This window comes from Erpetoichthys calabaricus, chromosome 5, assembly GCF_900747795.2.
Source record: "Erpetoichthys calabaricus chromosome 5, fErpCal1.3, whole genome shotgun sequence".
Classification (NCBI taxonomy): Eukaryota; Metazoa; Chordata; class Cladistia; order Polypteriformes; family Polypteridae; genus Erpetoichthys; species Erpetoichthys calabaricus.
In genome coordinates this window covers 22546392-22562609 of record NC_041398.2, presented here as the reverse complement: position 1 = coordinate 22562609, position 16218 = coordinate 22546392, and the positions used below count along the sequence as shown (strand labels likewise).

Here is a 16218-nt window from a genome sequence, read left to right as displayed (position 1 = left end):
CTTCAAAGGTAGTTTTCCCAGGGAAGGCAGAAAGAAAGTCTCTCTCACCCGGAGTGAACTTTTGTAACGTTTTTTGTAGCACCTCCTTGCTAAATTCTGCACGATCCATCTGTTCTTCTTTCAACTCAAAACGAACCACGTTCTTCCTCTCCCTTCCATCAATAGGTATCCGTGATAAAGTTCTCTCACCGCCGCCACTACCAGGTTCAGGTAGATCTGCTTGTTTGTTTTCCATTTCCATTCTGCCACTCCAACTGCCACGATCAATTACTTCCGCCATCTTCTTTCTGTGAAATTTTAATTTGCCGCGCACCAAGGGAAGCAGAGAAAAGGGTGGTGGACATGCCAACCTACCCCGCTCTGGATCCGAGGCCGTGGGGCGCTCCCTACACCTGACAGAAAAGAACCAATGGTATCTCCCCTGCCAGGTAAGCCTAGCAGATATCTGATCATGTCTGCTAATTTCCCCATTTTATTTAACGCATATTAACAACAGTTGCTGTGTCTTAAGGCCAACTCCCTTTCTATATTCGGAACCTCTTTCCCTCCATTTTCTCTTCTTTTCATTACCTTCCTCCTTGCTAATTTTTCACATTTTGACCCCCATAGAAACACAAAACACTTTCTTATAATTCTTGTTTTTTTTTCCACCAAAGAAAATATTAAGATTTGCTAAGTAAGATAGTTTTGGGATTATAACTGCCTTCATCAACAATACCTTCCCTTCCATTGACAGGTTCCTTAACCTCCAAAACCCGTTTTTTTTGTTTATCTTTTTTTCCGTTTCTTTCCACTCCATCCTCTCCGTACTCTCGTCTCCAAATCTTATCCTTAATACTTTCACCACATTTGATAACCTTATCTTCCTAGTGGTTTTTCTTTCCATTCCCCCAAAGGACGCATTCTCTCTTATTTAGGTTTACAGTTGAACCTGACCCCCCTACAGAACACTTTCGTATGCTCTATTACTTTATTTATACTTCATGTATCTTTTACTATTGTTGTTATGTCGTCCATATATGCAAACACTTTTATCTGTTGCCCCCCACTTCCTGGTACTTCAACTCCTCTTATATTTGTGTCATTCCTAATTTTATTTAACAGGGGCTCTATACACAGAATAAACAACACTGCTGACAATGGACACCCTTGTCTTAGTCCACATTTCACCTTTAACTCCTCCATTAGTTTGTTATTTACTTTTATCTGACTTCATATATCTTTATAGACTACTTTTATCCAGTTCAGAAAACCTTCGGAAACTCATTTTTGGAGTATCTTCCACATATATTTATATGCAATTCTATCAAATGCTTTCTCCAGATCTAAATTTAATATTCCGACATCCAGGTTTCTCTCTCTCATGAAATTAATACAGTCACTTAAGACACACAGGTTATCTGCTGCACTTCTCCCCTGTACCATACATGCCTGTTCTTTTATTACACTCTCAATATCTGTTTTCAATCTATTTGCCAAAACTCTTGTCAATATTTTGTAGTCCTGCCACAGCAGCGTAATTGGTCTCCAATTTTTAATGTCCATTGTTTCCTCCTGTTTTGGAATGAGCGTGATTATTCCCCTTTTCATTGTTTCTGTCATCTCTTGGTCTTTTAGAATTTCCATAAACAAACGATGTATGTATGTATGTATGTATATATCCCAAAATTCCAAATAAAATTTTATCGGCAAACCATCCTTCCCTGGAGTTTTCCCTCTGCTGCACATTTTAGCAGCTGACTCCACTTCTTCCATTTCTATTTCTTGACACAAGCTTTCCTTTTTTTTCTCCTTCAAATCTTCGGTTTATCATCTTTGCCATTTGGTCTATATCCTCATTGTTTATTTCTTTTTCTCTGTAAATTTAATCGATAATGAGCCAGAACCATTTCCCTTATTTTCTCTTTTACTATTTCCGTCTATCTATTATTTCTACTATTTTGGCCTTTTCACCCTCTCCTTTACTTTCTTGAAGAAGTATCGAGAACACTTCTCTCCTTCCTCTTGTTCTTGAACTCTGAAATTTTATTTTTTCTTTTACACTTTTACTAATTCTTCTTTTATTGCCCTAATTTCTGTTTCTATTTCGACATCATAGTCCTCCATTCTATAAAGATGTTCAAGTCTTTACTGCAACTGCTATAAAGATGTTCAAGTCTTTACTGCAATTTGTTAACCTTACATTTCTAGAGCTCATAAATGGGTCAAATCTCTAAGGTGATTGAAACATTTTCTTTTTTCCTTTATGCGACTCACTTATCTGTAGTATCAACACTTTAACCATATTTTATGTGAATGCTATTCACACAGGGGGCCAACATTGGAAATTTCTGCTTGTCCTTGATTTGTTATTGCAGGAGAGATCATTGCATCCCCTTGTAGGACTTTATTTTGGCCTCATGTTTTCCCCCACACGTTTCCTGCATGGCAAAAAAGTTGTTTAAAATAAAATTTCTTTCAGAAGCAACGAGGGGAACATCTTGCATGTTTTTGAGAATCATCCACTTGTTAATGTGAACAAGGATTCTCTCCCACATGAATCTGTGCATCTTTGAAGACTGTGCAATAGCTTCTCCCTAGCATGAATCCTTTTGTGCCTGGCAAGATTGCCGATGGTCGAGAACAGTTTCCCACATTCAGCACAGCAGTGTGGCTTCTCTCCAGTGTGAACTCTTGTATGTGTTTGAAGGTCCCTGCGTTGTGAAAAGTGTTTTCCACATTCTGAACAACAGTGTGGCTTCTCTCCGGTATGACTTCTTGAGTGTGCTTTGAGATGGCTGTGCTGGGAGAATCGCTTGCCACATTCTGCACAGCCATGCGGCTTCTCTCCAGTGTGAACTCTGGTGTGTGCTTGCAGATGGCTGAGCTGAGAGAATCGTTTAACCACAGGCCTTACAACAATGTGGCTTTTCACCGGTATGGATTCTCATGTGTGCTTTAAGATTGCCCAGTTGAGTGAACTGTTTACCACATTCAATGCACCCATGTGGCTGCTTTCCCTTATGAAGTCTCTGATGGTCTTTAAAATCAAATCTGCAAGTGAAGGATTTTCCACATTCTTGGCAAACTAACAACGCCAACAGATTTGTATTTTGAATCTGCGGATGGGACCCAATGTCATCCATTGTTGCTATTTGTCCAATCTGCAGAGAACTGTATTGCAAAGAAGGCAGACTGTCAGATCTCTCCAAACCTTTTTCTTTGTATTTTCATTGCAGTTGTTCTGTTCAGAGTTGAACCAAAGAGAGGTCTGAGCAAATGAAGGTGAAGAGAAGCTGCCAGTCTCTGGGAAATCTGCTTTAAGAGACGAAGAGAAACAGTGATTAAAATACATGAAGTTGAATATTAAAGCAGATAAAAGAAAATTATTTTGCATAAAACAGCCAACCAAATGTACTTGGAGAGAAATGAACAAAATTCTAAATAGAAGTGAAATGTGATGTTAGGAGAAAAGGCTGGTCTGGACACAACAATGAAGGTATGGTGTATGATGGGAAAAACAAATATAAAATACACAAGTCCAAACCACAAACAGCTAAAATACTAGGTATTAAAACATTTAGACCAGAAAGCAAGGAACTTGGAGGATTTGGATAAACAGTAAAATTGATAGACCGGACAGATATACGAAGACAGTAGACATCACTAGAAAGGAAGTGAAGAAAGATTTATTTACATGGTTTGAGCCTCAAAACAGTACTGCTTATGCAAAAGTCATGCTAGAAGTAGGATTACTTGAGTGTGCTTTGAGTGACTGTTGTGAGAGATGATTTTCACAATTTGTGTATTTATTGATTATATTGAATAACTTCTACCCTTGCCAACTTTTGCCTTATGCACTCATAGAAAGCATTAAAGCCTGTTGACTTGTGACACAGTCCTGCTGCTACTTCTCTGCAAGGACCAAATATTGAGAAGAAAACCCAATGTTGTGGGAATCGCTTGCCACAAGGAAGGTGGCTTCTCTCGGACTCCTGCAACTTCACTACAAAATGATTGTTCATGCTAAACATTACTTATATATATATATCTGGGAATAATGTCTACCATACAAGGTTGATTTTATAAAATGTGTAATAATATAAATGTTTAAAGAATTGTGTAACTGTCTAATAATAAAGAGCAAGGAAGCTAGATAAGCGAGCTTATGCTACCCTCAGTTTCATTGAGAAGAAATGCAACATCTGGACCAGTTTTACTACTTAATTGCATCGTTTGTTTCTTGTTTGTTCGAAACTGAAGCCCATGCTGACAAGCACAACCCTGGACTTTGTGGGTTGGGTCTGGAGAAGCTAAGGAGAGTTGCTGATGTTAATACAGTATTTGAAGGAGGGGGGGAAAAAAAAACAGGAAAACTGATAGATCTGCTCAGAAGTTGTCTAGATACACAAAGTACAGTCCAGAGATCATTAGAAAGAAAACTGTAGACAGCTTTCCGATGCCAGGGTGGTAGTTTACACAATGACACTCTTTCTCGAGTATGTGTGTGTTGAGATGGCTGAGTTGTGAGAATCGCTTGCCACATTCTATATACCAATGTGGCTTCTCTTTGTTTGAACTCTGGTTCTTGTAATATTATCATACACGTGGCCATGTAAGCTAAACACTTTGAACATAAGACGGACATTTTTGCAAAAAAAAGAGCTTTGGATTGATGTTAGCTACAAACACAGAAAAGATGTAGCTGCAGAACAAAAAATAATAATAATAGGACACATTTAAATGAAACAACCCCTCATCTACCATTTACCACAAGCCTGGATTTATTATGACTTACTATTAGGAGGTTGACAGTGGAAATATTGTGTATGCAAGAAAGAATGTGGACATTCAGATGAATCCATTCGACTGCTGCAAAGCTGGCAAAGAAACAGAACCAGAAGAGGCTAGATATTCCAGCAAAGCATTAACACTCTACAGTGAGGTACTAAAAAGAACAATACATTAGGGTTTTCAATCAGGTAGCAGTTCCATGACTGTTTGAAACCTGTAGGAGAAAATAAACACAAGGTGGACACAGGAGCTGCCAATAACATTTGTGAGCTACAACATTTTTAATTCATCTGCAAGAAATGTTTGGGACATGTTGCTTCTGCCAAAGGTGAATTTGTAAAAACTGAACACAAGCCTCGAGTTATGCATGGGATATCCCGAGCTATAGGGGCGCCTAATTATATTTTATAAAAAAAATTGCATTTTCCAGAGAAATATCTGACACTTGACTGGCCAATCCAATCCCCTTTACTGTTTTACAAGATTATCTAATCTGGTCTACCTAATTCTCTGCATGAAATGTCCTGACAATGCACTCTATGTGGGAGAAACTGGACAAACACTCTGCCAAAGACTGAATTTCCACAGGTTCCACATCAAGCATGGCAACACAGATGTTCCTGTAGCAGCTCACTTCAGCAGCCATGGACACTGAGAGGGACTTTAAAGTCACAGTGCTTATGGGCAACTTCAGAACACAGCAAGAGAGAAAAGAATGGGAAGTTAAACTCATGCTAAAATTTAACACATTGCAACACGGTTTGAATACAGACAAGAGTTTTATAACCAGATATGAGGATTGTTTAAATCACACAGACTGACCCAGACAACCTGACTACAGACCCACATTGTATTGAAAAACTCATCAGAAACTTCAAAAGACTTTGTTGGACAGTTATCTTATCCAAAAATCTTGACCATGCATGGTTCTCCTCTCTTGCTAAATGAATCTTAGCCTGAAGAAGTCTGTTAATTTTTTACATTTAAGATGTCTCACATGAAGGTTTTTCAATGTTGTATCTGTCCTAGTGTCTCTATAAACACAGGAAAACTCCAGTTTCTGTATTATATCTGCCTGAAGAACGGGCCTGAGTTATCTCGAAAGCTTGCATAATATTATCTTTTTAGTTAGCCAATAAAAGGTGTCATTTTGCTTGACTTCTCATTGTTATACAAGAGACAATTTATTCACCGCCAGCCCTCATGTTGCCAGTGATCTGCAGATAGTGATGGAGGGCAGCATTTGTTATGACAGGACGAGTGGAGTACAAACTGCCAGAATAGAAATCAGGTGAAGAAGAAAGCAAATTATTGTGCAAGAATAGTGAGAAGTGCTTCGAAACGGCTAGTGACAGCATTATAATTCTCAGTTCTAGTCAAAGTGAAGCATATAGAATGAATGCTTTTGTACAAATGGTGAACTTTGAATGTGTGTGATTTTACAATTTATAAAAATGTTTTAAAGAAACTTCCTTTCAAAGATCCCAGGGCTCAGTGGGGAAAAAGGATCTTTCACTTAATACTTCATGGTAAGGAGTGGAAGGCAGCTATGCACAGGATATACTGCAACTCCATATGCGCAAAGCACTCGATTATTCAACTTAAAATCTTCAAATCAAGCTCATTTATCTCGATTAAAAACCTAAGCAAAACGTTTCCGGGGCAAAATTCAACCTGCGGACATTGCAAATCGAGCTCTAGCCTCACTGGGTCACAGGTTTTGGGAGTCCACCAAACACCAATTTGGACAAACCTCTTTGAAATGCGTATCAGAGAGCGTTGGTGTCACAATCCCTCCTAACCCATGAATAGCTGTGTTTGGTGGGCACCCAGATGGGCTTAAAGTGGAGAAGGACAAACAAATCGTAAATTGCCTTTACCACAGTGCTAGCACATAGACTTATCTTGCTCAAATGGAAGAATCCGACCCCACCACCTTAAAGTCAATGGGTAACTGATGTCCTATCTGGAATTAGAAGAAATCAAATTCTCACTCAGAGAGTGAGAGTGGTTTTAAAATATGGCAGGATATAATCAATCACATTTTAGAATAAGCTTCTATACCGTGGAAAAGGATGCTCTTAATTGCTGCTTTAATTGCTTTGTTGGTCAGCTCTCCTCCTCTCTCTTGCTTTCTTTTGGGTGGAGGTTGGATTTTGGTTCTGTTCAGTTTTATTTGATTGTATGGATTGTTATTTGCTTTTAATTAAAATTAATAAAAAATAAAAGTGTATGTGATGTCACAAGAGTGCTAGACAACATTCAGAGCCTCCGATCACCGATTTCCAGCGTGCAAGACAAACATAAAAGATGCAGACGATCCCTCAGCAGAGTTTCGATCAGATCATAAGTGACAGCATGTAATTGTGGTGAAGGCTGAAACTGATTGGGCAGCACAAACTGAAATCAAATTACAGGATGTAAATGTTTCTCAACTGTCAGTTGTGATGAGCTGCTGGTGGTCTTTTCGCTCATTGTACTGTATATTGTTAAGGCATTATCCAAATGCCTGTAGTTGAAATGTGCCGGTCAACAAAACATGTACTTGAAATTGCCTTATAGAGAGCAGATCACATGCAAAGCATTTCCGTTTACATGTCAGGCCTTGGCGTTTTGTTAAGTACCACACATTTATGAGAATCCTTTTTGAAAATGAGAGATTCCTTACACTTTTCAGATCTGTGCAGAATGCCGCCATATTGGTTATGGTACAAAAAGATCTGAACACTAACACGGAAGAGCAGACCACATTATTTTCACCTTGTATACCAAGGAGGAAAGCAATTTAATATTTTACATTTACTTGCATATCTTGCTGGAACCGGTGGAAACTTTTTAAGGGTAGATTTCACACACGTTAGAAAGTTCTGTACTTTTCTATAATCGTGACGTAAATGTATCGTGCCTGTAGCCTTAGAATTTTGGAGAACTAATTTTAATATTAGGGTTAGGTTCCAGAGAGTTATTTAATTAAGATTGGAGACCCAGGTTACCAGTTTGTTAGGTTAAGTTTAGGATTTGGGTAGGGGTAGATTGTCTGATTTTGAACTGTACATCACAATAATAGAAAAGTACAGAAAGTTCTTCTGAACATGAGATATAGATAGATACTTTATTAATCCCAAGGAGAAATTCACATACTCCAGCAGCACCTTACTGATACAAAAAACAATATTAAAATTAAAGATTGATAATAATGCAGGTAAAAAACAGACAATTTATGGAGAGCATAGATGTATGGAATAAATGACCACATAGTGCGATGGAAAGCAGGCCTTTAGGAACCTTCAAATTTTAACTCTATGTTACTTTTGGCAATTTAGCAAAAAGAGACAGACAGGCTTTTTGAACTAAATGGCTTGTACTTCACAAAGTTGTTCTAATATTCCAGATCTGGGGTTTGTAAAGTCAGTCTTGGAGGGTTGCAGAAGCTGCAAATTTTTCCTCAAAACCAGTTTCTTACTGATCAGTCAATTAATGCTATTGAAGTACTTACTGCTTTTTATGCTTCATTTTAGTTGTCTCGGTTGCTGAGACTCCCTGGCCTTAACTGCTTATCTAAAACAGGCCACATTTCCTCATTTTAAAGGGTTCTTTATTAGCAAAAGGTGTGAAAATGAAAAAGGAACCTGCAGTCCTCTATCTAACTTGTTTCTTTTACCCCCATGTGTATTCATTGTGAACAAATCAGCTTTTAATACAATATTGGGAAAGAAACTGAAGAGGAACAAAGCTCAGGACTGAGAAGGAATCCTCCGCTTCATGGGTCAAATCATTTGGATGATATCCTTGGAAAGTAGGAAAAAAAAAAAAAGCCATAAAATTAAAAAAGAGATTGGTTATTAACAAGGTGTCACACACGTGTGCTTGGGAGTCAACCAAAGGGACCAGGAAATGACAATTTCACACCAGGCCAGGGGGTGGTGGGGTGCACTGAACCTCTCTCTTTTCTCTCCGCAGACCAAACATGAGAAATCCTTCCTGTCCCAGCCCTGAGGACGTCACTTCCTGTGAATCGCCTATAAAAAAAACCCTCATCCTCCATACTTAAACAGTTCTGTTTTGGACTCTAACCAGTACACAATGTACTCTATTTTAAAGCCTTTTGCAGCTAGGGAAACTATACGGGTGGCTGCCCCAAACCTTTGTTGTGTGTCCAGCTATTTCTTTCACAAAGAATTGGTTTTTAATTAAGCAAGTCGGATTGAATCAAAAAACAGCAGTCACCGAGCTAAAACCCTTTTCTAGAATATCTCAAATTGGGGAAAGAAAGGAAAGAAAAAAATAAAATCTCTCTATATATAAAATCCAACGTCTGTCTGTATATCTGCCCACTTTTCATGAGAGAACTACTTAACAGATTTTTTCTAGAATTTTCTTGAACATTCCGGTTGATTTTGTGACCTCTCTCATTGCACTAAGTATCAAAGTTCGCTGGCAGGAGCGATAAATAAATGCGAATCCGAGAAAGAAGGCAGTGGGCTGGGGGGAAGGGGGCTGGGGGGGGCCTCCTCAGTCACACACCAGCCTTGGGGAGTAACCTTAACTCCGCTTAGCTAGCGAACGAGAAAACTACTTAACGGATTTAGATTGGGCTTTTTCTATAATTTGCTTGAACATTCCAGCTGATTTTGCGACTTGTCTCACTTCACCAAGTATCATAGTTCGCTTGTGGTCAGTGGCGGCTCGCGTATAGGCACTGTAGAACTGCAGCACCCCCTATTTCCACTTGATATTAAATCGATAACATTTAATATAATGAGTCCTTTTTTCTTTAATTCTTTCTTTATACTTGTACTATATATAATCCTTAAGCTTAATGTCAGTAGCCATCCCCCAGTTTATGAAAAAGATACAAAAATCTTTGTATGGAACTGTGCACTTCACAGTTCCAGCGGCGTGGTGTTTGGCTGTTGTGCGCATGCGCACATAGGAAGCTGGACGCAAGGCTACGAGAGCACGGTCGCTCCCGCAGTGTCGACCCTGGCGTGCTGGTGGAAGGTAGTGTTTTGTTTTTTTTACTCCGCGTGTGTTGTGCTTAAAAACTGTGTACCATATTCTTGAATGTGATAAAGTGTAGAATTAGATTATTATCCTGCTTCCAGCGATTCTATTTGATTCATTTTTTTTTTTTCAGTTTCTGAATAAATTTTCTTTTTATACAGGTTTGTTTACTTTTACACAGTTTTAAAACAAAGGCTAAAAATTTTCTGGAGCAGCACCCCCATTAATTTTAGCTACGAGCCGCCACTGCTTGTGGTATCGATTTATTAGCCCGAATCTGAGAGAAAGACACAGCGGACTGAGGGGAGGGGGGCGGGACCCTCCTCACTCACGCGCCAGCCTCGGGGTGTACCTTACAACCGCTTAGCTAGAAAACGAGAAAACTACTTAATGGATTTAGATTGGGCTTTTTTCTATACAGTAATCCCTCACTTATCGCGGGAGATAGGTTCCAAGGCCGACCGCAATAAATGAATTTCCGCGAAGTAGGGGACACCATATTTATTTAATTATTTGGACGTTTTTAAACCCTCCCTGTATTGTTTACACCCACCCTTTACTCTATTACTAACAGGGACAACTGCTAAGCAATATGAAAATCGGTAGATAAGTTTACACTTACTGTGTAGCGAAGTATATGTAGCAGCTTGTAGGCGGTCATGACATCGTCGACCTTGTTGCAAAGATTCCTAAAGCAGATTCCATCCAGACTACTGCCTTATCACGTCCACTTGCAACTCGTTTTGCACCCTGGTTAAAGGACACTGCGGCCGTAGATCTTATATGCTTTTCCTCCTTTTTAAATAAAAAGAATCGTAGACTCATTGATGCTGTAATGGTGTAGCTGTTCCCTTCCTTCAACATATCCAAAACGTTTACCTTTTCTGCAATCATTTGCATCTTTCTGTTGGCGCTTGGACACGGCCCCTGAATCCGTAGCACGTTAATGCTGAATGAGTGAGATGAGACTTCCTGGTTAATGCAACACTCCGTCGCTGTGCCAATCAGCAGCACACAGGAACTTAACTGCATGCTCTGATTGGGTAGCTTCTCAGCCATCTGCCAATAGCATCTCTTGTATGAAATCAACTGGGCAAACCAACTGAGACAGCAAGTACCAGAAGTAAAAAGACGCATTGTCCGCAGAAACCCACGAAGCAGCGAAAAATCCGCGTTATATATTTACATATGCTTACATATAAAATCCGCGAAGTCGTGAATCCGCGAAAAGTGAACCGCGAAGTAGCGAGGGATTACTGTAATTTGCTTGAACATTCCAGTTGATTTTGCGAGTTCTCTCATTGTGCTATGAATCATAGTTCACTTGCAGGAGAGATATATTTGCACTAATCCGAGATAAAGGCTGCAGGCCGAGGGAAGAGGAAAGCGTGACGTCACGGGCATGGCCCTCCTCGCTGTCCTGTTTCACTTCTACGTGGGCGAAGCCACGGGCGATGGCTAGTAAATAAATAAAATCACACAACCCGACACCACAACAATTTGTTTTAACAAGGATCTGCTGAAAAGATTTACAGAACTTGGCCGAGAACTCGTTAATAGAATTCAGGTGTAAACATTCCGCGCCTTTACTTCATTTTTAAATTCTATTTGTTGTTTAGTCGCAAAAAAAAAACAAAAAAACAACAGAAGTGGGTCTGTCTGTTTAAACTGATCTTTGTCAAATGGTGCCTAAATGCCAGATTCTTTAATTGTTCTCCGAGCACATGTTAATCCAATTTGCGTTTGGGAAAACAATAAAAAGTCAGCAACCTGATGTGGGATTTGAATCCAAGAAGATCAGCCCATCTGGCTGTAGTGCAAACCACTAAATGTCAATGTCAATTTATTTTATAGAGCACATTTAAAACATCAGTATGCTGTAGCCAAAATGCCCCACATTAAAACAAACTGAGCATACATAAAATAGAAATAAAGTAACATTAAAACCAAATACAGCAAGCATTGAGATTAAAGAAAAAAAAAGATGACCAAGAATAGGGAAGCCATCAATATCAGTGAAGGTCACTGAAAGCTACAGAAATAGAAATGGGGTCTTCAGTCTCGTTTTGAAACAGTTCAATCGAAGGGGACGCCTTAACGTAATGAAGTAAAGAGTTCCACAGACGAGGGGCAGCAGCTGTTGTACTAAGTGCAGAACTAAAGGGGGACGAGTGACCACAAGAGACAACTGACCGGTAAGGTCTCTGGGTGGCTGGTGTAAAACACACAATTCAGATAAATAAGGAGGAACAGACACCCTGCAGTGATTTCAAAACTAGACACAAAATTTCAAAGTAAATTCTGAAACTAACAGGCACCCAGTGTCTAATATTGGAAAACAGAATCTAACCTTTTTGCCTCGACCAAAAGGTGGGGAGCAGCATTCTGAACTAACTGCAACCTGTGTATCAAGGATTTGCTGATCCCACAATAAGTGGCAGTAATCAAGCCGAGAAAAGATAAAAAGCAGGAGTGCCTTTCTCAAGATCCCTAGGAGATAACAAAAAGGTTTGACCTTCGCTAAAAGACAAAACTGGAAAAAGCAACTCTTGACTACAGAGTTAAACAGTTTCTCAAAAGAGAGGCGACTGTCAAAAATGACACCAAGGTTATGGACTTGTGGTTTGCAGGAGGTGGCGAAAGATCAAATCCGTATTATTGTTTGTTTTATTATTTAGGCAACACCTTAATCTAAGGCAGGGTTCTGAAACTCCGGTCCTGGAGGACCACAGTGGCTGCAGGTTTTCATTTTAACCCTTTTCTTAATTAGTGACCAGTTTTTGCTGCTAATTAACTTCTTTTGAATTAATTTTAATTGACTTGTTCCCAGGTTTTTTCATCGTTTCTCTGAATTGCTTCATTACTTTCCTTAAATGGCACCCAAACAGAAATGAAATGTGAAGTGAGGGTGCCAACAAAAGACCAACTAAGTCAGGGCCTCAAACTCCATCCAATTTCACTCCAACCAGTTTCTTAATTAGGCTCTGATTCTCATTGTTCATTAAACCCGTTCTTTAATTCCATGCCTTGTTGCTGCTCTCATGGTTCAATAGCAGACATTTCAGAAATGGTTGATTTTCACTTTTCTTAAGAGCACTGGTAAAACGTTTCATGGACCTGAGCAGATCAACATTCCTGACACATTCATCTTTCTTTCTTTTCAGATATTGCATGATGGACACCAGTTGTTTTGGCTCATTTTGTATCTCATTATTGTCTGGCAGCTAATTATGGAAAAAAAAAAACAATGAAGGGGTCCAAGTCTTCAAGAGCAAAACAATTACAGTGAATGCAAAAGGAGTTAATTACAAGCAAAAGCAGGTTGCTAATGAAGAAAAGGGTTAGAATGAAAACCTGCAGCCATCCAGGACCGGAGTTTGAGAAGCCTGATCAAAGAAGACTTACAACATTGGACATGCAATTGGTCCACAGGTGAAGTGACTTGCTCATGGTAACACAGTGTCAGTAAATGGGTTCTGAACCCACAGCCTGAAGGTAGAAGTCCAAAGCCTAACCACTATGCCACTGCATCATTCTGCCTTGGAGTGTTTCCAAGCATGCTAACTGACTCAAGTCTCTCTCTCTCGTTGTATATTCAAAATAAAAACTGAAAATGCTGGGACATGATGCCCCTCTACCCATTTAAGGGGCATCACTTACATATTCCAGACTGCACCATGGAGGGTTGTTCTTTCTCCTCCCTCCTGTCACACATTTCCTCCATCACTTTGTTCTCCAACTCAGGTGATTCAGACTTCTCTTGGACAGAGTGCGGTTTTGGAGAGTTTTGTTTTCCTTTAGCAGAGTCTGTTTGAAACACCGGCAACCCCCATAAACTGGAGTCATTTTCAGAAGACAAATCTTGCTTGAAAATGTTGGTCGTTTCACAGTTTTGCATTCCATCATAAATGGAGACTTGCTGATGATCCTCTTCTTTAATGCCAACAGATTCCTCCTCTTTAAGTAAAGATATCTCTCTCTCACAGTCCAGAAGTTTCACACCGGGACTCTCTTGTGTAAAATAGACAGGGGCCCACTCACAATCCTCTACTTTGATGCAGATCATTGCCTGCTTTATGACATCTTCTTTAAGAGAAACCATCTTCGTCATGGTGTTTCCCCTCTCCTTGGTCCCTGCACTCCGTTTTGATCATCCCAGGCCTGTTATGGAAGCTTGTGGTGCAATTCATTGCACTTTGATCCAGACTCAGATTTTAGATTTTTCTTGCTCTGTGGACAGAAATAGTTCTTTAATAACTACACCAAAAATGATTAAATACTTCTATGTTTAGTTAACGCAATTTACACTTTCACACCCATCTCGGATGCAAGCAAACATTGCAAGGGGACTACAAATTAAAAAAAAAAAAAAAAAAAATCAGTCAACAGCAAATAACTCCCCACCCATTGAACCATTATGCCAAGACTCAAGTATCTATCTATCTATCTTCTCCAAAACAAGAGGGAACACAGGGCCATGGGAGTGCAGTGTAAGTGTAGGTTATTTAAGAAGCGCATTTGAGAACAATTTAAAAATGAACAACAACAAAATCATAGTGTTAAGTATTGGGCTTGTCAATGCGATCAGTTTTACGAAGTTAATATCAAAAAAAGTATCACAACAACCCAAGGCAATACAAAGTGCCCACAAATAAACACACTGTAAACAAAATGACCAAAATCAATGTCAAACAACATACAAGTAAACATACAATTAATAGCAATACATTAATCTCCTTCTACACACACACACACACACACACACACACACACCAGACCTTTACTGAATAACTAAGAAGTAGTTTAAAACACACCATTTTAATCATGTATACGGACACCACTACAGTTCAGCAGGAATAGGCTTATCGGCGTTGAAGCCTGCGGTAAACTTCGGCTTGGGCTTCGACTGACTCTGCTACCCCCTCCGTGGTCTTTACGTATTTAAACGGAAACATTTGATGAACATTCGAAGACGTTTAAACGCGTCCTTCGCGACTCCTGACTGGCCGATGGGCGCTTGCCCTGCTCTGTGCCTTCGTTAAGTTAACTAAATAAAACTAACAGTCGCTGAATGCCGTACACTGTAACTTTTAGAAAGATTTTCAATTTGGTTTCAATTACCGTTCTAATTTTATTTGAAATGAAGACACTTGAAAACTAATAAAAAAAATAAAAAAAAAGACACCGGTTTCCGAGTGAACTTAATGCCTTAATGTCCCGCGTAACTCTAGATATCCTTTCAAACTAAAGTAAAAACCTAACACATCACCTGAAAGTGGGATCGCTTCAACTCAGATTAATTATCTTCCAACCCCGATAGACATTTTCCAACTATCTGAAGGATTGGCTCGACAGTAACAGGCACCATACATAGGAGGGTCCCGGCTAAGGACACGGCGGCCTGCAAAGGATCTAAAACTCTGGTTCCTTCGGCTGTCAATACGCACCTGATCTCCAATACGCTTCTTTCATTTTTTTGGCTTTGCTCAAATCAAACCCCTTCCTCTTCTTCTTTTTTATGACAAACTGGTATTCAGAGTGCACCTTATTCATCCTACTTTCCACTTAAAAGACGCGCGCGCTTGAAATAATACAAAGCCCATCTTATTACGTCATTAATATGCGACTACACGAACATTTCTGCGCGCCCGTTAATTAGGATGGCTGACTAGCCAATCGGATTTTGCGTTTCTCTCACATGATTTCGAGAACGGAAAACTTCACCCGGAAGTTACGGAGTTGGACGTGTATGTTAATTGAGCTGGAATTAGTTGAAGTACATAGTAAAACAGCAGAGAAAAAATAAGACATAAACAGTTAAGAGCCTTTTCAAATCACGATTTTATTGCACAAAACCTTCATCCTAAATTATTTTATCTGTTAATAATTGTAAAGAAAAGACAAGTAAATGTTATCGGAGGTGTGCAACTTAATTGACTCGTCAGCGGAGCGGAGCGAAGGCGTGCTGGTTTGCGAATGAACGCTTTTCTGAGTAGTGACACCCCCTTAGAGACAAATAAGTGGACGTGTGCGTCTGAGTAAATAGGTGATGCAACTACGGGGTAATATTTGTTTTAACTGTACGAGACTTTCAAACTTCAGTGGAGACTGATCATATACCTCATCTTAGATATAGATAGATAGATTATTAATCCCAAGGGGAAATTCACATTCTCCAGCAGCAGCATACTGATACAATAAACAATATTAAATTTAAGATTGATAACAATGCAGGTAAAAAAAAATCTTGCCTCTAACTCCAGTTTTTATGAAAAGATTATATCTCCAAAACCCCATAGCTCCACTCCATTGAGGAGGTTGTCGCTTTACGTTAGACGTCAGGGAGTTTATATCTGGGACAAAGTTTAAATAAACCAGGGGACTGCTCCAGGTAACGCACTTAGCAAGTAAGCCTCGCTTAAATTGCGACATGGGGCTCAT

The 16218-nt window shown here is 39.4% G+C and overlaps 1 protein-coding gene across 4 annotated transcripts in view; it reads right to left on the bottom strand.

The window, feature by feature from the left end:
* Positions 1-15276, bottom strand: part of LOC114643699 (zinc finger protein 502-like) — a 58977-nt gene extending 43701 nt beyond the window's left edge. For 2 of the 4 annotated variants that reach the window (XM_051927571.1, XM_051927574.1), the window contains exons 1-2: positions 15225-15276; positions 13438-14001 (exon numbers count right to left, since the gene is read on the bottom strand). In XM_051927571.1, the coding sequence (XP_051783531.1) occupies positions 13438-13888 (451 nt within the window). In that variant the 5' untranslated portion in view covers positions 13889-14001; positions 15225-15276. Of the gene's footprint in view, positions 1-13437; positions 14008-15224 lie in introns of all 4 variants that reach the window. The other 2 variants (XM_051927572.1, XM_051927570.1) reach the window with 2 other exon arrangements.
* Between the last annotated feature and the right edge of the window lie 942 nt (positions 15277-16218).